The sequence below is a fragment of the Cygnus atratus genome, chromosome 3 (assembly GCF_013377495.2).
Source record: "Cygnus atratus isolate AKBS03 ecotype Queensland, Australia chromosome 3, CAtr_DNAZoo_HiC_assembly, whole genome shotgun sequence".
Taxonomy (NCBI): domain Eukaryota; kingdom Metazoa; phylum Chordata; class Aves; order Anseriformes; family Anatidae; genus Cygnus; species Cygnus atratus.
This window is the reverse complement of record NC_066364.1, coordinates 102173453-102197418: the sequence shown is the minus strand read 5'-3', so window position 1 is coordinate 102197418 and position 23966 is coordinate 102173453. Positions and strand designations below refer to the sequence as shown.

Sequence of the window (23966 nt, the reverse complement as noted above, 5' to 3'; positions counted from 1 at the left end):
TCAGCTTCATGGAAGATACAGTCCCAGATCCGTGGTCACTGGGGACCTTCTGAAGCACACCATAATCCAGTCTCTGTTCAGATGCATGCAGAAATGCAACCTGTTTTTCACCTGGTAGAGTCGGGACGTTTTGCCAGCCCAGGAGAGCTGGAAGCTCTTACACACTCATCACGTGGAGCCTCGCACCTCAGGCCAGCAGTATCTGCTTCAAAACAAAGAATCTCCTTGCTGAAGTCAGGGCTCTGGCCGTGCCACAGGGGATAGTTACTGAAGTCATCAGACAGTGACCTCTGCGTGGCGAGAGGAGATCTCATTCTGATGCGCAGCTCGGAGCTGGGCTTTATACTGGTGTTCATGAAAGTGCTCTTTTTTTATCCTGAAATTCTGTGCTGACTGCTGTCAAAGGTGGAGGAATCAGCGGTAGAATCAAATCCCATCAAATGGTGTTTCTGGCACCAGGCTAGGGATAGTGCTGTTGCCTTCTCAGAGGTTGATGTGAGAGGCTCTTCTTGTTTGCCTGGCCGGCGGTGCACTCCTTTCTCCCCCTGCTCTTGTGTCTGCCTGCAGTGAAGCCAAAGTTGAGGCAAGAGTTATTGCCATGCTTCATTGCGTAGCTTCCAAAAACAGAGCCTTTTGAAGGCAAGTGATGGCCACAAATTGCTGTGCCTTTGCAATGGCCAGCATCAAAAGCAGCATCATCCTTTTCCATTTAAAATTAGTGCAGGCTTACCAAAAGGTGATGGTGGGAAAAGGACTGTAGGAATTGGTGGCATTGATCCCGAGTCAGGTAACTCCAGGTGGCTTCTACTGTGCAGCTTAGAGTGTAGTCTGGGAATAGTTTCAAAACACACAGGGCTTTGCAGCAGGAGAGAGGATCCTGGAATACCTGAGCAGTATGCTGAGAATTTGGGCAGGTTGCTGAAGCAGCAGGTTGCTGTCCTTCTGCAGGTATAGGTGGTAGTCTGACTCTTTAGAACATAAGTGCCTTATTTCTAAAGGCAAACTAAGCCTTTGACTTCTGTTAGCCTCCTTCCTGTATGTTTTCTTTATTCCTCTGGTTTTGACAAATAAGCTGTCCTTTAGTTATTTTTCTTATCACTGTCTACTTCATGGAGAAGCTACTGGGAACTGTGGAGACGTGGATGTGATTGTTAATCATTTCAAGGTGAGAAGCAACTCTAGAGTGCATATAGGAAGAAAAGCACGTGGATGCAGTATTTACTGACCATCATCGGTGATATTTTAGACAAAGACCCAAAATATGTAGTGTTTTAATTCAGGGTCTACAGACATGATGGGTGTGGACTTCTGATTTTATAGCATAATTAGACAAGGATTAACTTCTGTAAAGATGTGTGAACTTAATTAATTCATGGTTAAAATGTTATGCTTAAGAGAAAACTTTAGAAGCATGATTATTAAGGACTGTTAAAAAAGTAAGAGCATGCAGATAGAAGGGAAAATCTTTTATAGTAGTCTAGAGGATTTGAGAATATTCTCTTTCATTAAACATGTTCCTTAGAATGCTTTTGAAATCTTGTCATGAATAAACTCTGAGTTAGCACAATTCTTTGTTTCAAAGCAAATATTTCGCTAATGCAGAAAAATTGCATACTTAAAATACAATCCAACAAAAGAGCATCCTCCCACCCCATTGTCTAGTAGCTCACTGGTATGTGGGACCTAAATTAAGTCTGGAGAAAACACTTCACGTAGAATTATTTTCCTCTTCATACTAAAAGCTTTAGTGATTTGTAGAAACTGGGCTGTTTTCTCTTAACTGATGTTGGTACTCTTATTCAGCAGTGTCTACATGACAAAAAAAAAATAAATTTATAAGACCTGGTCAGGTAGATTAAGATTAATACTAAACTCTTTTAAACATTGAGCCCAGCAGGTGAAGAAAAAGAAAAACACACTTTTCTCCATACTATTTGAACACGTGTTTTTCACCCTTTCCGTTGAATTTCACAGGCAATGCTAAAATAAGAGCTGATTTAGGGAAAGAATTTGGAGGGAGAGAAGATGGCTGACTGACAACTTGAAGGGGTCTGGTTTTACGGAGAACTTTAGGGAGGTGCTCTGGACTCTGAAGATAGTGCAGTGGAGATATTGGAGGGAAAACGTAATTGGAGGGAATGGAATTACCTGGCTTTAGGGTCTTCAGTTTTTCTGCAAGTTTCAGATCATTTTGGGGAAATTTCTTTTTTTTTTTTTTTTTTTTTTTTTCTTTTCCCCTATGATTAAGCTCCCATTTTATCCACAATGTAGTTGCTTACCAGCAGTTTCCCTTTATGGTATGTTTGTTAATGAGGTCTAAGGCTGCTGACAAATGAGATAAAAAAAAAAAAAAAAAAAAAAAAAAAAAAAAAAAATGAGATAAGCAGCTTTTGATTTTTAGGAAAAAAAAAAAAAAAAGAGTTTCACCTTCCTCTTCCTTTACCTTTGTTCATAAGAAGGGGAGTTGAGGAGGCCAGGTTATGCTTAAAAAGAGTTTGGTGATCAACAGCGTTGCAGATGAAGTTATCTTACTTGTGAGGAAGGGATTCTGGTCTGTCGTTCTGGTAGAAGCTGTGTGATGAATTTTTGGAGGAGGATCTAATGAATTCTCTCAGTTTGCACCTAGGAACTTCTGAAAATGTTTGTTAACATGCCAGAGGTAAATGTGATGCTTAGAAAGTTGATTGTTGTCCCAGAAGACATCCAGTTGAACCACTGTTCTCTCTGACATGCAAACTGAATATGCCCTGAGAAATTAGAAAACATAGCATGGACAAAAATTTATGCATATTAACTACTTCAACAGTTAGCACCTGCCAATTCTCTTGCTATCGTGTTAATTTCTAGGCTAATAGTATGTAGCTAGCTACCTTTTTCTAAGGCAGTTTTAGGAATCATTTCTGTTGTGCACCTTGCTATTAAGAGGATTTTATAAAGCTCACCAGAGAACAAGAGAATCCTGTTTATAATTCCGTATTTTATGTTCTTCAAACTTAAAAAGCCTCTAATTTGCTTTCTCCTCTTCAGTGATCTCTGAATTATTTTGTATCCAGAATACCTATGAGGCTTTGATTGATTATTGGGATGGGGTAAGAATTCAGCAATCGATTGCCAGGTTCCATTAAGCATAGAAAGTATAAAAACTCATTATTTTTTCTTTTTAAAAATTTTGTTTTCAATGTTATCTCAGTTTTATTTACTTGCAAGTTGTTTTTCTCCCCAGTAAGGACAAACAGAAAACTTCTCCTTTCATCTTCACTCTCTCTGATTTATGATAAATTTAGTTTCCTTCGGCCTGGCATTTGCTTCAGCAGGCAGTCTTCCTTCAAGTACCACCCTGATTGATGTATAATCTTTGATATCTTCCATTAGCCTCCAGGATCACTAAGTTCAAGGCCCTCTTGGAACCTAAGGAGCCCTGCCGAGGAACTGAAGGCCTTCAGAGTCCTTGGGGTGATTGACAAGGTAATTCTTCAGTGTCTCTTCAAGAGTTCAGTCATAAATCGACTGCATGCTGACATTTTGTCTTTGAAGCTGTGGATCTTAAGGATATGAAACAAAAGGGGAAAATGACTCAAATGCATCTGCACTTTAAAATAACAAAAGTAGAAGAAAAAAGGCTTTTATCTAAGCAATTCATGTAAGGTCATGCAAAATATATTTGAGCTAAAGGATAAGGTACATGTTTGGTGGCATTCGATAGGATGAAGTCATGGTTACAGTGCTGGGGTAAGGATGAGTTGATGTGTTTTCAGTTGAATAAACTGGTGGATATTTGAAATACGGAAAGGTAAGAATTCTCACTTTTGAACTATCACTTGAAATGGGGCTGGAACGATGACAACTGTTTGTTCTCCTTCTCTGAGAACGTGGAATTGAAATCCCTAGCCGAGACACAGATTCAGCAATGAAGCCATGATTCTTTTTGACTCATGCAAATAATCTCCCAAGATCCCAGGGTAATAGCCCTCTGTAAACAGTAAAGAACCATACAGATTTTTTGCAAGCCTAATTAAGAGACCAGAAGAATTGCTGCATTGTTTTGATAATGCTGATTAGTTATCACCTTACCAAATTCTTCTGAGGTGATGCATTATTCAGCAGTGTGGCAGTGGCTAATGTAGACTGTAAAGGCTCAGTTTCTTCTTCCTGTGCCAATTCCCTTGTGCCTTTTGATAGTTCCTCATGTAGTCTCTGGTTTGTGCATGGTGTACTGATGCAATTTATCAATTTATGCATTTTGTAACTTGCATCGGAAAAATTAGATGATCTCTTAAGGTCTGTATTTCTCCTCATTAGACTGAACCTAGCTATTGGGACTGTTTTTTGTTTTTCTTTGCCTGTTTTGTTGTAATTATGTGGATAAGTTGATAACTTCTCTTCAGAGAGCTATATGCAGTAGGCGTTATGGTTGTTTTCGTAGCACAAGGATTTCTTTCAGCCTTGACTTCATATTCATTGTATCTTCTTTCCTCTCTCTGAGTACAGACTTTAGCCTGTTTTGCTCTATAAATGTGTCAAAGAGACAGGTTTGAAAAGAACTCCGATCTGTTTGATTAGTAGCCACCAACTAATTGGCCACGGTAGGCATGGACTTTGTGAATTAGTCTGACAAGGCGAGGCTGCAGAAAGTGTTGGAAATGAACTGAGAGAGACCTTTTCAGTACCTTCATTCTGATATAGATACCAGGAGCAGCAACTGGAGAAGACGCTTGATTAGAGTCAAGGTTTTGGAGTCCCTGGCATTATCAGATCTCCTACATCCCTCTCAGCACAGTTCTATTAATTGTCTCAAGTGTGAGCTGGATGTACCCAGATCTTTGAGGCAGTGTTGGGAAGAATTGGGGTTCTGGCGATGACAGAAATACAAGATCTTCGTGTTGGAGATGTGTGCAAGGAGTGGTCTGAGAGAACAGGCCTGTGTGTACAGCTGGTATGCTTGTGTGTAAACAGTATTATAGGGGTCCGAGTTAATGTGTAATTGCCATGTGGAAAAAGCAGCAGTATTCCTTCAGGTGTCTTTGTACTCTGCATACCTGCTTCCAGATTATCCTTATTACACACTTAGTCTTGTCTTTTATCTTACTTGTTTCTAAGTATTCATCAAGCAGTGACGCAAATGAAAAGGTGCTGTAAGTACAAATGTTCGGCGTCTGTGAACATGAAGCACAGGTGCACACGTATCCATGTGACAGAGATGATGTCCCTGCCTTTGGTTTAAGACACCATCTCGCTTTATTCCTCACCGTCGCTTTTTTTGCCTCCATCTCTGCTTGTATATACTCTGTAAAGCTCATGTCATGGAGAAATCCAAACTGGTGGTTAAGTTTCTGATGCAGGTATCCCTGCTGGGCCCAAGTGTGTGGCCTAGAGTGTTTATTCTTGAAAATGGATTCTGATTTTCAGAGCCAGAGTTGAAGATGCCACGCTTCCTGCTTTTGGGCCCAAGTGTATAACTGACTCAGCATCAAGCAGAGTTTTGCCTGAAAATAGTCTTCTCCTGTCCTAACCCTGAGGCGTCTTTGTTGGTTTCAGCAGAAAGTGAGTGTGTGGATAGTGAGGAGCCACTAACATTTTACTGCTGTCTTGCATAGTCCTGTGCAAGACTGGCCTAAACGCAGGGAATTGTGAGTGGTGGTGTCTGGTTCGCAGTCGTTCTCCCACTGCCACTTGAGGCCCAGGCTGGTGTCTGCCTGTGGCAGTGCTGACTCGAGAAAACCAGCTGTTAACCTTCGTTCCGTCAAATGCTGAAAGGTTCAGTGCCTTGCCTCAGAGTAATGTCAGTCTTTGTTCTTCTTTTGAAGCCACTTGAAGTGTTTTGAATTGGCTTCCTGTTCACAGATAAAATGCTTGTTGCTACCTGAAAGGTTGGATTTTCCAAACTCTTTTAGACTAGGCAAAATTATTAGACGTTTAATTTTAGTCTGGTTTATTGCTGATGGCCCATCTTTATCTCTCAATCTGTCTTTCTACCTTCCTTGTCACCTGAATAATTTTTTTCCTGGGTTGACCCTTTTCCTGCTGAAGCTGAGAGAATTAGAGATCTTAGCATTATTAAACTCTGAAAAGTGTTGTGAAAATTCATAGCAGAGCTCCCATATCAGTGCTTTGCCTCTCACCCTTTGCTTCTGCTCTTGTACAAAGGCTGTGGTACAAATCCAACTGCTTTAATAGAACCAAGAGGCCGTACACCGGTGCTTGAAGAAACCAGGTTTCTTAAATGCTGCTGTGTTTGCTCACTTCATGGTGTCAACGGTTGACTAGATGGTGTTTGCAGGTATTTTATGTGTTTATTATGGGAAGGGTCTACCTGTGGATAGGTTTCTTAAAGTTAGAGGCTTAATTAGTTCCGAATATGGCTTTTGTCCTGCGAAGTTGTGGGCTTTAAGCTCCGTTGCTGATTGGCAAGCATAGCTGTTGTTAATATTAGCAGACGTATCACACTGAAAACAGGCTGATATCTAAATATTTTAGCTATTGTTACCAGCAACCAAGAAAGATCAATTATTTTATCAGTTCATGTGCCTTAAAGTAGAAAGCTTCCTTTTTTTTGGAATACCAAAGATTTTTGCTTTCAAAATTTGTCTAATTAAAAAGCCAGGTTGCAGATTCTGTGCTGAGTTTCTGCCCTAGGCAAATCTTTCCTTTGAAGCTACAACTGGCCCCCGAAGAAACTACTTTGTTATGGTGCTGCTGGATACCTTAACAATGCTGTTTCAAGCCCAATTTCTTATTCTTTAGAACCTTCTGTTATTTAGATTCATTCAATTTAAAGATTCATCTTGAAAGCTGAGTACATTAAGTAATAACTATGCCTCTGTAACCAATGACTGTCTTTTATGTCTTTTCTGTCTCCTCCCCTGGACCCCCATCAAGCCACATTGTCTGTATTGGCACCGATGTGACTGTGATCAGTCTTCCACAGATGTCTGCACATTTGAGCTTGTTGTTCAATACACTGTTTGTTAAGCTTCATTATACGAGCCGAAACCTGGTAAAGATAAAATACTCTCATCGGTGCCTTGGCTAACATTATTTTGGGAGTTTCTGAGGGGGATTCTATAAGTAAATAACTTTTTTTTTTTTTCTGAAGAACTGGAAGCATTTCTGTTAGTCTTCAGTATAGGTTTTTTTTCTTTTTTCTTGTGGCTGTCATGCTATCCTGAGAAGTCATAACTGATGCTAATACACTAGGATGAACTGACCTTAGAAATATGCAGAACAACCAAATCAGTGTTATTAATGATTTAGAAAGTGTGGTTACTGCGTGTCTACTTGACCAGTGAACATGCAAAAAACAAAAGTATAAAAAATCTGTGGAGTTCACATGCATGATCTGCAGACCCATGGTTGAATCAAACAGCTTGTGGTTAGTTGTAATAGAGTTTAATCAGAGAGTAGGAGAAATGGACTCTTTTTATGGCAGTGTGTGCTGTGCATTAATATTTTAGATTGTGGTAGCTGTGTCCTTTTAGTGTTTAAAAACATAAATATTCAGCATTTTATTTTGTGGTGAGTTTAAAGAATGTTGCAGTTGTGAAATGGAGTTGACCATAGCAGATGGTTTCTCTCACCTGGCTCTCAAGTGCATGTTGCCAAGCTTGTTTAGATCGTCTTAGGGATTTGAATGAGAGGCTGTGTGTACATAAGAGGTGGGGGGGGAAAGAAGCTGTAATAAGCAGCATGATCAAGTACAGATATTCATTCTTGTTTCATTACTATGCTTAGAAAAAGAGAAACTGGCTGAAAAATGTTATAATGAATTCAACTGACTAGCAAGTTTTCTTCATCCAGACACCACATAATGGAAAATAGCAGTGACAAAAATGGTTAAAAATTTGAAACTAGTAATAATAGTAACTATTAATATAAATAAAGACATTTTCAGGGGCTTGTTTTAGGTTGTGTTAACCCTTTAATTTCCTAAGTAACTTGCTAAATCCTACAAAACCAAATCAACTACAGAATCGTCATCAAAAATGATTTCTTGATTTCTCACCGCCCTTTTCCTATTGCTGGAGGATTACTCCTAAGCTACAGCGAGGCTCAAACCCCAAGTAAACAGGCTTGCTCAACTCTAAAACTGAATGAATGAACAAATAAATAAATAATTGCGGTCTGAACTATATGTATCTTCTGGTTTCCAGAAACAAATCATTTATAGAGATATTTTCTTCTAAAATTAAATAACTTTGCCTTCTAAACTAAAATTAAATAACTTTGTCTTCCTAAATATTACCAAGTTTGCTTGGTTCATAATAGGTGCCAGGCATTACTCTGATGCTGAGGGGCATTTCATATTGTAAACTGTATTCTCTGCTGTAACGTGCCAGATATGTTCTCTAGCTTAATATTTCACTGTTTGTCATTTCTCGACCGGGTTTTAGTTTGCCATAAGATAGTGAGCTTTCCTTTCTGTTATAACCAACTGAAAGTATTTAAAAACTTGAATTTGAATGTATGCTGCTTCCAGAGTATTTGCGTTATTTAAAGCTGCACCATTTGTCTTTTAAGTACACTATTATTGCAAGTCGTAGAATATACAAACCGTTAAGTTCCTTAGAATAATGATTTGAAAGGAGGAATAATTGCAAACTGAAGATAATTCATATTGCACAGGTACAAGGATAAGCAATAATCACATTTTTCATACATATTAGCCAAATGTAATCTCTTTTTATAACGACAGAGGGAGACGAGCTAGAGTCCGGGTGGTGTAATCTGAAAACTGACGAGAATAAATCTGTGTTAAGTAGATCTTTTAATCCTGGTAGCCTTGACAGCCAGCGCAGCTGAAGAGAGCAGGGGGAATTGCACGCCTGCTTCTGTCTCATCACCACAACTGCACCCTGAGCATGGCAGTCAGCTGTGTGCCTGCCCCAGCTAAGGTTTTTGTGAAGTCCCAAGTACTCGTTCTAGGATCAGGTCACCAACTTGTCTCATTCCTGGTTGTCTATCATTACCTGCAATAGGGATTTTCCTTCCAACTGGTGCAAGGACAATATGGTGGGTGGTCATCTGATCCCTCTTTGAGTTTTAGGACTTTTGCTAGAGAATCTACCCTGTGATGAGATTGAATTTGTTTAAGAAGTAAGGACCAGAATCAATAGATGACCCACTGACATTACATGATGAGTCTTCAGCAGAGAATAGCAATTCAATCACAAAATAGAGCTATTCTTTCAAAACAATTTCTCAGCTGTGGTGTATCTTCAAACCCTTCAGGTATCTGGTACTGTAGTAAGGGATAGTAACTTACTGCAATAAGTTCTATTTTATTTGATCAGGCATGAGCTATTTTTCAACCTGTGTTAGTGAACCTAAAGCCACGTTATTGTAAGCGATCATGTTTTGAGGTGTTTATTTTGATCAGTGTTAAATGTTGCTCAAATAAATAGAGCAGCACAGCCATGTTCTGTGCCGTGTCCTGGAAGTGTGGAGTCTGTAAAAACATCAATATTAGATACTGGCTGGGGCGGAAGGGGAAAAAACAGAAAAGAAAGGGGGACTGGGAAAGCAAATGACTGCAGTGTGTTAGAGCACTGCATTTATATGAAAGCCACCTGCAGGAGAGCGGCACATTGAGAGCCGTCCTTAGTTCTTGCGGTAGTGTCCAATGCGACCTTGGTTGGGTGCTCGGTAGGGTGACTGATGGTTCACCACGCTCTTTTTTCGTGGTGACTTGCCTGTTGCCTGCCTCTGGGTTTGTGATTCCCCTTATGCTGACTTCTGCAGTATTCCTTCAGTCTCTTATCTCAGGGCTTTGATGCATATGTTCTGAAGGTGGCCACCGTGACTTTGGGTGGCAGCAGATGGTAAACCTTCAGGCTGCCACCGGCTATACTGGTGTTAAGTTGGAAACTTAACGTTTGATGAGGAATCAGTAGTGCATATGAAAGAGCTTTTACTGCAGAAATATCTTTTAATTAAAAAAAATTAGCATACTGAAACATTTGCTAATTTCTGTGCATTTAAAGGATCCTAAAATGAACTGTTTTCTTAAAGCTAGTCTGTCATTATTTACCAGGCAGGTTTTATTTTATTTTTCTCCAATTAATTGTACCTACTGTATTGAATTGAATTGAATTTATTTTCCACTAAGCTGTTGGATACACTGTAAATCAAATCTAAGAAGCTAATTTTTTTAAGTAGCTGCTGTCAGCATCAGAATTAACCCTTGACTTTAAAAAAAAAACAACCCCCCAATAAAAACAAAACAAAACAAGCAAACAAACAAAAAACAAAAAACCCCAAACCCCAAGTAGAAAATTGCATTTGGCGTCGCATAGGGATGTTGCGATCTGCCAGTTGACTGAGATGCTGCCATGCAACATTGTTGTGTTCACCTGTATTTTAGGTTGTGCCTGAGAGCTTGACTGCTTGTACGAAATAGGGATAAGTGGTGAAGACACTTATTTGCACTATATATTTGTGACAAGCGTTAACTGCCTGTCAGTATTTTTAGCGACTTTGATCTTGTCATCAACACACAACAATAGGGAAAAATGAATAAGCAACAGTGGTGCTGCAAAAGCCAGTGTGATACGTAGACTGTTACCGTGTTTGTACATTAGTACTACAAATAGGATTTTGTTTCGTCTCCTTTTGTGTCACTGCCTAGTTGCTCAGTGCCCAGGAATGCCCTGCTGTGCATTTTTCTACCTCCCCTCTGAGAGAGGATGCTGAATGTTGCAGTTGACAGCTTATTGTTTTGAGGTATTAAATATTACAAGTTACACAGTAGTTGTCACCAGCAAAACAGCCTCCATCAGCTTATTGCAAGCCAGGAGCAGCCCGCTCTAATACAAGCATCTCTGTCTGATTTGCTCTGGGGAGGGATAGACTTACGCAGCGGGGAACGTTATGTGGCATTCTGTTTTGTCCTGGTATGTCGTTCTGGTAGAGGGTTGTCACTTTGCATTTTAAAAAGGAACCTTAGGAAAAGAATTGAAAAACTTGCAAGTACTCCCTTTTGCAGTGAGAGAGGTGTGAAGGTGAAATGACTTGTTCAGGTAGCCTGGCTGTTCAGAACCTGGCTGGAAAATATGAGGTGAGGAGAATGAATTGGCATTTGGGTCACTAGCAGAGTTACTGTTGTGCACTTCTGCACAACCTGGGTAACGTGTCCAAGAGCTGCTCACCTTTCTTTGCTCTGTTTGTGTGACAAAAAGTCAAGCAAATGTATTTGTGAAAGTCTCTTAGTTTCTTTCCTGGTCTTACCCCTTCCTGAAATGTCAGTGTTCTGATCAGGGATTTATTCAGTTGTGTATTCCTTTAATTATATGCGTGAGTCTTGTTAGACCACCTTTTTGTAATATGCATGCTGGCTGCCTCTCTTACAAATACATTTTGGTTTTAGTGGGCCCTTGCAAAGTCCACAGTCTGCCAGGGTCAAATAGCAGCGAAAAGTTCCTTTTGTGGTTCTTCCTGGCCTGCTTGAAATCCCCTGTGAAGGAAACAGTCTCGTGGAAAAGTAGGTATTGAATCAGCAAAGAAATAATTTTCCATTGAATGAACTGGAGCTGTGGCTTTTCGTCACTGGGGAAAAGTTAAGATGCTCGATGGGGAAGCTGGTTGGTAGGACTGGTTAGTCCACCTAGGTAGTTAACCTCAAAGGCACCCAAATATTATTTGTTATTACAGCTGTTATAAAACGGTAGCTGCTACTTTCATTTTGATGCAGTAATACAACAACAGATGAAGGCAGTCCTAAAGGGACCTGTTATCTGCTTTATTCCCGTTAGTGGTAGTCGTTCTATATGTCATCGTATAGGGCTTGGGCTCGGTAATCTGTTCTGTTACACCATATGCTAATACAGTGCTGATAAGCAAGTGTGAAAAATGAAAGGGAGGAATACATTAATTGTATTTGTGCAATAAGGTATGCTATCAAAGGTAATTATTGCATGACAGTTTTAGTTACAGCAGTTGTTTTATCATGAAATAAAAGATGGCTTTAGGAGCCTTTTATTGGAAAGACAATTGTATCAAATTAGTACCAAATTAGATTTTTGCCTTTATAAAGGTGAGCAAACCCATGAGCAGTTTTTAAATTGGTGTCTTCTACTCTACAAATGAACAAATCCTGTTTGAGGGTTAAAGAAGCTATTATTCTGTCCTTTATGCTGACAGCTTCATTACTGATTGGCCTACTGTTGGTATTAAAAAAATGTTTGGCTCCTTATGATCTTTGTGCATGCAACTATAATATTAATACAGACCACAGAACTGTTCATTAAGAAATGACTTTAAACGAGGTTGATGCTTGTAAATCTGGAGAGATACAGATGTTAAATGCTGTCATTCCTTTTCCTGTAGAGCCTTATGGCTAATAATTTCCAAGTGGCTAAAGCTCTTGTTAGCAAGAGTGCTGGTGTGTTAAGAATGGCCCTATAAATAACTTTAAGAACTGAAGTTGAAGGTGCTTCTTTTAAAGACTATTGTTAACTAAACATTATTGCCAAACAGATGGAAAGCATTCACCAGCCTGATGTTTTTAGGTCTAATTATATTATCGCCAGTCCTGGTACGGCTCAGTTGAAGAGGTGTATCCAGAGGCCAATTTATAATCATTTAGCCAACACCTGTTTGGGAGATATTGACAGTCAAAGGGCACATTTAAAAAAAAAATCACATATGTTCTTGTATTTATTGCCTCAATGTGAACAGTGTCTAGTTACAAACAAACTTGGGACAAGAAAAAAGTGACTGTAAACATGTAATTGTTTTGAACCGTTTTTATCTGTCTTTTGGCACCTCTTGCAAAGTGGCTTTTATTTTTCTCTTTTGGTTTTCTTTATTGTTTGTATATCTTTTTATTGTCATGCCTTTTTGATTAAGCAAGGATAACAAAAAACAGTTTTGTGGTTATCGTTTATTCAGCTGGTTTCTACTGTTTCTGGAAGACCCAAGTACGAGACCTGAAGAATTGTTTGGAGAAACTCAGTGGCCTAGGGGCTTATGCCATTGACATGGAAACTTCTTGTCATTCCTTTCTCAAAAACCATCAGCAATTGCAACTTCTGATGATATTTTTTCACTAGAAGGTAGAGGATGGCTTTTAATACTGGGTGCAACCCTAGTAGAAGAGGAAGTCTTTGAGATGGAGAAATAGCTCTTGCTTTATTTCTTTTGGTGAAATTTGGCAAAAGCGACGGTGAGAAAAAACTCCAACTCGCTTCCTCTTGCTTGAGGTGCTCAGGAGTCCAACGGGGAGAGAACAAGGACAGCATTTTGAATGTGGCCATCCCAAAGAGCAGCGCTTTCCCTGCTGCAGCCACTGCTTTGGGAAAGCCTGCACGGTGCTGCCCGCAACCTCCCCTCCTTGGCCTTATGCACATCTTTACCTCTCACCTTGCCGTGGGCACAGCATGTGCCAGCTCTTTTGGTGGTTCCCCTTGGTGTAGAGAAGGTCAGCAGGTGAACTTGGTTGGCATCAGCCTTCAAGAGACAGTGGGCACAGCTCCCTCATTGCCCCACGTAGTGGAGGTAAGGGAGAGTGAGTGCTGTGCTGTCCTGCAGCTGACGAACCCAGCACCGTGTTGCCCTGACGCATCACTCCCCTGCAAGATGTCTTTTTGGCTGTGAGCTGACTTGTACCTCTTAAGCGGAGTTGCTGCGTCTTGTCTATGGACCTCCAAGTGTAGTAACCCCAGTGCTGCATTTTCAATCCTTTAGGTGTTTAATTTTGCAGCCTAAATATTTTGTTGTAACTGAATCTGACTATTTGTACTTGGAGCTTATGATGTCTATTGTAAATAAACAGTGGGTGCCTATCTTGTTCTTGTTTCTCCAGGAGGATTGGTCTTGTGCTTGAACTTGTTTTTGTGGCTGGCTTGCAGCTGGTGCTTTTCAAGTACATCTGTGTTCTTGGAGTTTACAAACAATCCTAAGCACAATGATTTGAAGACAGAGATGCAGAGAGTTCCAGCTCCCTGAAGATGTAGTTTCCCAAATATATATACTTATATAATTTTTGTTTGTTTTGTTTTCAGCACATAAACAAACAGAGCTTGCTAAGAGGCAAGACATAGCTTAGTGTTCCTGTCGTCACTGTGCTGTGCTTAAAGTGCTTTCAGCAGAGGTAATATGCTCTTGGCAGAGATGTTCTCTGCAGCTGTAGGTGTTTTCCTTTCTGCAGCGAACCTGTCCACTCTTTTTTCCCTAACTGAAGACTTGTTTTTGCTGTCACCTTAATACTGGTTTACAGACAGGAAAGGAACTTCTTTGCAACTTGTTTCCGTTGTGGCTTATGAATGTTGCAAAACGAAAAGGGCAGTTGAGGAATGAGACAGCAGTGGCTGTATATAGTTCGTAAAACATTTTCATGTGGCTTGGGCGTGTGCCTGGTCAGCTTTTAGGTTAGCTTCCTGGAAAGAAGGTATGTAGCTCCTCTCTCTCAAAAAAAAAAAAAAAAAAAAAAAAAAAAAAGGCAAAGAAAACCAAAAACCATTTGGTAACCTGCTAGAAAGAAAAACCTTCGGTGGATAGAAAGCCTAATGGGGGGAAAAATATGGAAGGTAGGTACGGTGAGTTGGAAAAAAAGTAAATAAATCGGGATTTAAATGAAGTAACATAGGAAACTAATGCTGTGTGAAGGTTACTTTTTGTGTTTTATTTTGTCGCTGCTGTTGCATTTCTGTAATTTGGATTCTGGTTATAAAGTACTTTTATCAGTTCAGGATTCATTCTTTAAGTTAGCTGATTGGGAATCAGGTGACAATCTGGTAGTTCTCTAGAGATCTATATCCTCAATTTTCCTTTAAAAGAAAAAGACTGGTTAACAAATGTATGCTGCAGGGCTTTAATTTTTTTTAAAATCAGAACTTACATCACATCCTTTGCAAGACTATTCAACATTAAGTTTAAGAATCTCATATTGTTATGTTACTCATGAATCTTAAATATTTCTCTGAATGCTTTTTCCTTAGGTTTTGCTTGTAATGGACACGAGAACACAGCAGACTTTTATACTGAAGGTGAGTAAAGTCTTATTACTTCTCTTAACAGTCTGGCCTCCTAATTTATACCACCACACAAAGATCAGTGCATCTAATGTGCGGAGTTATCTCTGTGGTATATTACTATGTTAATACATAGATCCCTCTTAAGGGCACTGGAATTCTTTTTCTCAGTATTCGGTTGCTTTCCATTCCTTTCTTTGTATAACTTCTCTAGTGCTCATATGTGCTGGTTTACTCAACTTGAATTGCTGCTGGTAATTGAGGGTAATACCTCAGCAGGCTTTGGTGAAGAATCACAGTTTCAATGTGGTCCTTAAAAGATCTCTAAAACCCTGCTGACTCAGAGCATATACGTGCTGCTGATTAAAGAAGTTAAAATAAAAATTCTTCTTAGCCCCAGTACATCCACATCTTCATCATGTCTGGGCTTCCCTTAGTTGAAGAATATGACATCGACCAAAGGAGATTCCAGATGAAATGGATGACTGTTCTTATCCAAAATTGCTTTTCTATGGTTTACATCAATAGGCTCTGAAAAATGACTGTAATGCTACTAAACTATTAAAGTAATGAATCGTTAATTGTTTGTAATAATTTTTTTTACATTACTCTTTCTTTTTTCAGAAAATGCTCAGATCAAGATCCCAACATGCTTGGAGCATCTGTGATGCTGAGAATTAGTTTAGTCTGAGTCTTGTTATTGGGGCTATTGAAATGAATGACTCTGCTGATAGGAGGAAGGGCTAAGAAAACGATGTACCAGACACGGAGCTATAATTATTTGTTAATATTTTGTAACTTTGCTTCAGGTCTGGCTTACAACCCTGCCTTAACTTTGTGCATTTGGCCTCTGAAATGATTTGTCTTAAGTATATGTAGGGTACAGAAAACCTGTTTGTTCCTCAGAGAGGATTATTTGTGAATATTGTATCTTGGAACCTCACTTTATCTGCTGGCAGATAGGGTAACATTGAATTTCCCATTTAACTTCTTATGTTTATCAATATTGTAATAGGTCACACTATTGACATAATTTTTTTTTTTCCTTTCTCGCCTCCCTTTCTCCCTCCCACATCAATTTTTTCACTTCTGGCAACTTCATCTCTGTGCTACCTCCCAAAAATCATTACCTCTCAAGGAGACTAATCCCTTCCTTTCCTTTTTGTTGTGGTTGTTGTTGCTGTCTTTACTAAAGTACAATGGAAATGTGAGGATTACCTGTAAGTCTAGGGCATTCTTTTGTCTTTAGAACTTGAATTGAATTTTTTAATAGTGTCTTTTGGTCACACACAAAAATAAATTTTTTAAAAAAGGTCACAGGGAAATAACTGAGTGTCATCCTGATGACTTAGTTTGAGAGAGATTCTAATAAAAACATTGACCCATGTAATTGATTTTAATGGCAGCTTTGTGCCATCTTCTGTTCTCTGGAAATGCGCCAGATGCCATCAGCACAGCCTCGGGGGACCGAGGGGCATAGAGCAGCAGATGAGTGGTTTCTCTGAAGCCCAGAGTAACTCGGATAGATTAGTTTGGTTGATAAACACAGAGCACAGCAGGCTCCAAAGGCAACTGAGGGTACAACTGACCTTTTTGTTCTCTGTCAGGGTCTAAGGAAAAGTAGTGAGTACAGCAGGAGCAGAACGACCATCATCCCCCGCTGTGTGCCCAACATGGTGTGTCTGCACAAGTACATCATCTCCGAGGAGTCTGTCTTTCTCGTGTTACAGCATGCAGAAGGTTTGTCTCTTGTTTAAGTATATTGCTGAAGAGTCAAAGGTTTAGGCTTTTAATCAATGGTACATTTCAGTGTCAAATTAATCTTTTATATCTCTAATTAAAATATTTTTACTATGCCTAAGAGGTGTCATGTAAGACACCCCACACCCTCCCTCCTCCTTTTTCCCCTCATTTTGTGGTGGATTTGATTCCTGTTTCAAATAGCCTCGAATCTTGATGGGTTACTTAAATTGTAGTGATAATGAAAGCTTCCAACTGTTTATTTTCTACAGGAGAGTGAGTGCTTCGACTGCAACAAATATCTGTAGTGTTTACAGTCATCTCTGAGAAATAGTCTTTGGCTAAGTCTTTTGTGAACTTTGGCTAGTAAAGCGTTTAGTATCTTATAGTTAAAATGACAAGTATTCCCACAAGAGTTTAATAGCTCTGCTTAAAAAAAAAAAAGGAGCATTTGCCTATTGGTTAATATCACGTAGTTATTCTGATCTGGGTTTTTAAGAAAATAGCTAGTGGCATCACGTAGGAGTTCAAAGCAGAACCACAGAGTTGTGCCTTCAAACTATTTATGAAATTCCTGTTAAATGTTAAAACAGGGAACAGGTGGCAAAAAATAATTATGTCTTGATTTTTTCCTCTAACACCTGGATTTAAATATTCCCCAAATGTAATTACCCATATTTATTTAGAGTGAGTGCAGAATATAAATTTGGGGTTTGCTAATAGTTCTCTTTTTAGGAAATGTTAATAATTCAGTCAGAATGGATTATTGGAAGGAACTAAGCTAACTGATAGAGAAGATAATTTTATTACATTGAATATTATTTCTTTTATTCCTAATAACTTAGATTTTGCCTTTTTCTTGAACAATTTGTGTCACATGAGGCCAGTTAACTTTACCTATACAACACGAATGATTTTTTTCTGCTATGTGTGACATGGTTTTGCCATGGGCAGTGAGGCATGAAGAAATGCCTCACATTACAGTACTGTCTGATGGTGATCTCGGAGGGTTACGGTGCAGCTCTGTACAATGCTACTTTTCTTGAGGTGTGTGTAATTCAGGCAAAAAATTTAAAAGCTATCACCTGAAATGCAATCTCCACTTAAACTGGTATGGTTTGTTTTGAGAAGTAATAGTTAAACAAAAACCAGACCCTTGTCTGATACCAACAGATCTTAAGGCTAGCATAATCAAAGAATTGGAGACCAGATACAATACAAATTAGAAAATACTGTTCCTGATATTTCTGCAATGTCTGAAGACCTGGAGTTTTCCTCTTCTCTTTGGGAAGAATGTCCCTTCTCAAGACAGATGGAAAACTGGGTATAGTAGTAGTGAAATGTGGTGATGTAGTGGTCAGATGGAGAGAACAGAAATTTTAAGAAAGGCTTAATTTAATTTGACTGGTTAACAAAGGTAGTTTCCTGAAAGTGATAGTTTTATTGTGATGACAGTGATAAAAATGGAGACATTGCCTGGTCAGAGCCCTTCCATTTAAGAACAGAAACCTCAGCTTAACATTTGGCATGGATGGGGTGTTTTCTTTAAGAAGGAATGACTCTCTTCTAGTCATCTTTGACATGGTCACAAATCCAGTGAGAAGTGCTTGGCTTTAATCTCCTGCTCTTACCAACCCTGGCTGTAACAGACGTTTTGAGTTCTGTCAGGAAGGATCTTAAATTTACCAAGAGCCTGGTAAATCAGGTTTGTGTAACTTAGAGCCTTATGCAAAACCCAGTGACGTTTGTTTGATCTGCCAGCGGCAGAGGTGGTGTCTGTGAAGCATTCTCATGTTGGCTGGCCAGTCAGCAAACACACCCTTGGAGGCAGCGACAGCTCATGTTGCATTTCTCCCAGCTGTGGGACAAATGCATGCAAGCAGGAGACGTGGGAGGGAGGTGGGTTATTTTGAGGTGGAGCTGGGGGAGGGGGCACGTATGGGATATGAGTACTTGCTGAAAGGGGAGCTGAGGGTAGCGAATGTGGGAAGAAACAGGGAGGATGCTGGGGAGGAGCTGTAGGGACCATAAGGGATTTCGATGTGTGTGAGGGCTGTTGCTGATGGTACATGATGCATGGGTTCTCTTGACTTGGATGCTTATGGGTGTAAGTTATAAACTGCAAAGAGTTTCGCCTCGTTTTCAGAGGGTCTTTTAATGTTTTGTTACAGATATTATGTATTTACTAAGAGCCTATTTCCTGTTTATAGTAAATCTTAATCGCATTATTAATTTCAGCCTAAACCATTGGGTTTTGCGTGGAATTCTGAAAGTTTGACTCCAAACTTTTGCTCAAAATGAAAACTTTTTTTTCCAGTAAGTCATATTGCAGTTACATGCTCAGATCGGTGAGCGAGGTCTTGGGTCCTCTAACAGGCTTCTGTCCTGGCTGCAGTTGGAGGCTTCGAGGGTGTCTTAGAAGCATGAAAGTCCATAAAGTTATCTTGTAGCTTTGTTGGAAAGCACTTGCCAAATTCTAGTGTGGTAGAGAGCCAATCTGATGTTAATAAGGCCTCGCTTCTTCTTGGCACTAACAACTCCAGAAATTTTAGAAACAGATGCTTCAAAAATAGGCTGGGGGGCTTCCATGGGACATCAAAGTTTAAGTGGCTGTTAGAAGCTGTCAAATCTCTTTAAGCATAAATAAGCTGGAGTTCCTATCAATCTGGAGAGCACTCAAGAAACTTCATGCTGAAGAGGCTTGCTGCACACAGGAATTGAAAGAAAACAACGTGGTAGTGTTCTGGCTTGCAAAGCTGCAGATTTGTTGTTAGGAAAGGAGGTAGTACTCCCTATAAAGACGAGAGAGAGGGAGATCAGAAAAGGTAGGAAAGGTGATCTGGTCCTTGGCAAGGGGCTTTTTCAGGAGGCTGCTTTGAAATAAAAGCTTTTGCTTGAAGTACGTTGTGAAGTGGGAGCTTTGCCTAAACTATCAAACTTCATAGCAGAGATTCACCAGCAGCAGTGGAAGCAGCCCTATAGATAAAACTGGTGTTTGTAGCTATTGTCATGTTAGAGATTAGGTTGAGGTGAGCTTCCAGTTCCTATATATGCTGCAACCCCTCTGTGGCTGCCATTGGGATGCTGTGAAATATTATTATTGTATCATGATAATTCCTGCATGTCTGGTTCCCTTTTGGCCTAGAAACTGTGCAAACATAATTATATGTTGTCATTGTATATTAATATGATGAAGTTTAGCAGTAGCTGTCTTTATTGAAAAGAAGGACAGTGATTCTAAGAAAACCGTAAGGCTGTTCTTTTTCCAGCAGGAATATTAATTCACATGAAGTGCATAACTTATGATTGGTACTCCTGGCCATAAACAAATTTTTATGCAGTGATGTAGAGAGTTTGGCCAGGTTTTGGAGAATAATTCAAGCAGATGTTTTTTGGTAATCTGTTTTTCCTTCTTTATCCGATCACAATGATTTGGAATCCCAGGTTGTTCGCTTTGACTTAGTTTGGGCTTTCCTTAATACAGTGATTACCACATTTTTAGCTGCATTCCACTTCTGCGGGAATTGGAATATATAGTCCTTCAGAGCAACATCATGGGCCAAGCTAGCAAAAGCCAATGATTTGTTTTGGAATATGGCCATTTAGCCAGTCTTTAGGGTGTGGAGCTGAAATGGTAAGTGACTGAGTACTGAGTGAGAAAACATCCAACAGGTTATGACTTTTTTTTCATGTGAGCTAGAACAAAAGCATGGTTAGGAGACTGAATTTGCTGATCTGTTAGATTTCCTTTTATCTTATGATGTGTACAGTATAGTCTCTGTATCTCCTTCTCTTTGATGTGCCTCCTTCTAAGTCCTATTATTAGCAACAAAAAAGTAGAAGTGTTTGAAAGAATATTAAAAAAAAAAAAAAACAACACCTTACAAAATTCCTATCCAGCTTCCTCACTTGGCCACTTTATTTTGAAATGTCCTCTTGATTTTTCTTTTTGGAACATTAATATTTTAGATTCTGCCTCTTGAAGGACAGATATAACGTCCAGAGTATTGGAAGTACGATGAAGTAAGGCACTTCTAATAAGTAATTTTACATGAAATAACTGAAGAAGAATGTGGAGCTTTGATTTTTTGCCTTTTTTTTTTTTTGTGATAATAAAACCAGAAGGAGTAAGCTAGACTGGTTGCAGAGCCAATTTGTGGTTAAAGAAAAATTTTTTTAATAATTAATTATGTTAATACTGTGCTTCTGAAATTGTACTAAATACTAATAAACTTTAGCTTAAAATCATAGCTTTTATGGTTGTTTAGTATGTTAGACTATTTGACAGTGACCGAAGCTTACTTGTTTAGATTGATTTCTGTAATTTTAGTTTTTATAGATTCCTGATACTATATTAGCATGGCTTGCTAATGGGTTTTCTTGATCTTACACAACACATGGGGAGAGGGGGAAAGATTATTAGTATGTCATTCATAAAGGCATAATTATATACCCAGATACGAATATCACTCTTGTTTGACCCTGAATTGGACATTTTCAAAAAGGAATAAAATTGTTGTTTTTCACTATAAAACACAATTATTGAATAGCATTTATTTATGTAGCTCCACTTGACCAGGAGGCCAGTCTTGAAATGTGTGTGTAAACATATTTGGACATAATCAATTTTTTTTTGTATTTACTTGCATTTAACTCCAAATTAGAGTTGCAGCAAGTAGTTATTTTCACTGTGATTTCTCAGTCCAAGTGACTATTAATGAGCAACTTCTTTCTTAAAAAGGTAAGATAATAACAGGCTTACTAATAGGAAAATGAGTCATTGTTGCAGTTCTGTTTTCACAGGTAGACAGTTGTGAATTTCTCAATCCTGTAGGGATAAAGAGATATTTTTTGTCTTGTGTAAATTCTAGGTTTGCTGAAAGCATTTGAAATCGAACATTTTTAAAAACACAGTCTGAACCTCTTGACTTTTCCATTGAGTTTTCTGCAGGGTTTTGAAGGACTGATCTCAATGTGTCTGTTTTCCTTCCTTAGTCCTTCTTGAGTCTATTCCTTTCTTAAGCTACACTAAAACTTTGAGTAGAGGCCAAGATCTGGAGGAGACTGCATGAAATCTTGCATGAAGTCAGGTGAAGGAAGCAGAAAACCAGAGCTGTCCCAAGAGCAGCTTGACCTGTCTACAGGTGAAAAACAAAGTTGTGCTGAGGAGAATTCTTACACTTTTCATACCGTCAGACAGTTCAGACCCATCCTACCTTAATAAAGGGTGTGAAACATTTAGGTTGGTGAGAGCCCTTCAGATGTGACATGCAGAATCCTACCTGGTATCCAGTAGTGACACAGAAAAAAATGTGATGGTAGACCGCAGAAACAAGGTACTGAGCTTTCTGGATCCTTGGGTCTAAGCCCAACCCAGGCCTCCATTAAAAATAATTTCCTTACTACTGAGGAAGAAATACCATGGTAATATTAGCATTTAAAGCCATGCTTGGAAGTTGAGATGCTGTTGTGCCAGGCACTGAACAATGCTGCAGAAATGTAACATGGATCTTTGTGGGTCATGTTCTGGGAGCACCCTTTGAAAGCTGAGATTTGTGTTTTCAGAAGAAATTTGTGAAGCGGTGCTGTGATAATAAATACTAGTAATACGAAGGTGGAAATGTTTAGTATTTGCTTGTACTAGTAAGTATAATGCAGGTGGGATGGGGAGATATAATGTGCCATATTAAATGCAGCAGGGGGGTGGTTGTCAAATGAGATTTTATTGTTCAGTGTGAAAAGGCCCTGAGTTATTCCTTGCCTAATTAATAAACTGGGCAAAGTCATTTTGCAAGCATTGTTTTCTCAAAATAATTTAATTGAAATTTTAAAGAAAATTAATTGTCATAAAAATACTATTCCATCAGAATCTTGGGGTAAAATTAAACTGTTGTGTTGCTTCTTTTATGATGGATGGAAGTGTGGAAAAGAGAATGTCTTTCACACGTATATAAAAACGTGTGTTTTCTGTGTCTTTCTCTTTTTTCTCCTCTGTGGTATTTTGTTTCCTGCCATTCCTTAGCAAAAGCGTGGATACAGGTGAAAACATAAGCTTAGAAAAAGAATTGCTGACTATGGGATGAACAACTTACATTTTTACCAAACGAATTTAAGAACAGTAACTCAGAGGCTGCAGGGTTCAGAAGGCACGGCAGCGCCCTGCCTCTGCCCCTGCCCTGCTGACCAGCCGTGTAACGTCTCGTGTTGAAGGCAAGTGGTGTGAGTACGAGTCTGCACGGATGCCCTGCCTCTCACAGCAGCAAGGTCCTGCTCGTCAGGACCAGGGCCCTTGGCTCTCACCGATGCAGGGCGGCCGAGCAAGCTGGGAGTGCGTCGGTGCCCCAGGAGGCTGCCTGCTCGCGGCACTGGCAGCAGCCGAGGGCTCTGCAGAGAGCTTTCCCTGAGCTGTGCCTTGCTCCTGTGGCATGGCACGTTTGTAGGTGTCTTCAGGTAAGTAGCTGAAGTGTGTATGCAGTACAGCAGCCCTGATCACTTCTCTGGGAGCACCGCTTCAGTTTGTTCCTGTTCATCTTCCTGGCATCCTTTCTTGCCTTCTTCTGGAAGGTGGCAAGGGTCATCTTGACCCACGAGGTCCGTTTGTAGCTTGCAGGCAGAAAGTGGGTGAATCAATAGATCTTAAACTGTCATCTTTACCACTGGACTCAAGCTGTTAGAGTTCCCTCTTGATATTTTTAATATGCCTACTTTCAGTGAGATTTTTTTTTTCATTTCAAAAACAAGTCTTGTCTTAGCCAGGGGGATGGAGAGCAAGAAAACTCCACATTGTATTATTCAAATGCATTTTTAAAGTATCAAGGTTTTTCTGCCTTTGATAACTTATTTTTTGAAATACCTGGAAATATATAAAACCTGTTTCTAGGCAATGAAAAATACTTTCTTCTTTTGTTGTACTTTTTGGAGGAATTTTGCCTGATAAGGAGAGTGCTTAAAAATAACTACTAAAGAGTCTATTTTGGAAAAAAACATAATATAAAACTCTGTTTTACCCAAAGAAGTTTAAAAAAAAAAAAAAGAAAAAGAAAAAAAAAGGAAGAAAAAAAGATGCCCAGTGGGCTGGATACTTATTCTTTTCTTCTACAAAGGTTTTGTTTGAGCTGTACTTCCCAGCGTTTCTGTACAGTCTTATAAATTAAAATGTCTTGACTTTGCATTTTTCCTTAAGTTATCGAAGGTGGCTTTCTAGCTTCTTAAAGTCAAATTCTTTGGCTCGTGCAAGAGATACAGTAACTTCTTGATTTGTTT

The 23966-nt window shown here is 39.3% G+C and overlaps 1 protein-coding gene across 6 annotated transcripts in view; it reads left to right on the top strand.

The window, feature by feature from the left end:
* RPS6KC1 (ribosomal protein S6 kinase C1) overlaps positions 1-23966 on the top strand; it is a 92117-nt gene that overhangs the window by 45936 nt on the left and 22215 nt on the right. For all 6 annotated transcript variants that reach the window (XM_050709611.1, XM_050709612.1, XM_050709613.1 and 3 more), the window contains 3 exons: positions 3373-3465; positions 14931-14978; positions 16571-16703. In XM_050709611.1, the coding sequence (XP_050565568.1) occupies positions 3373-3465; positions 14931-14978; positions 16571-16703 (274 nt within the window). The remainder of the gene's footprint in view (positions 1-3372; positions 3466-14930; positions 14979-16570; positions 16704-23966) is intronic.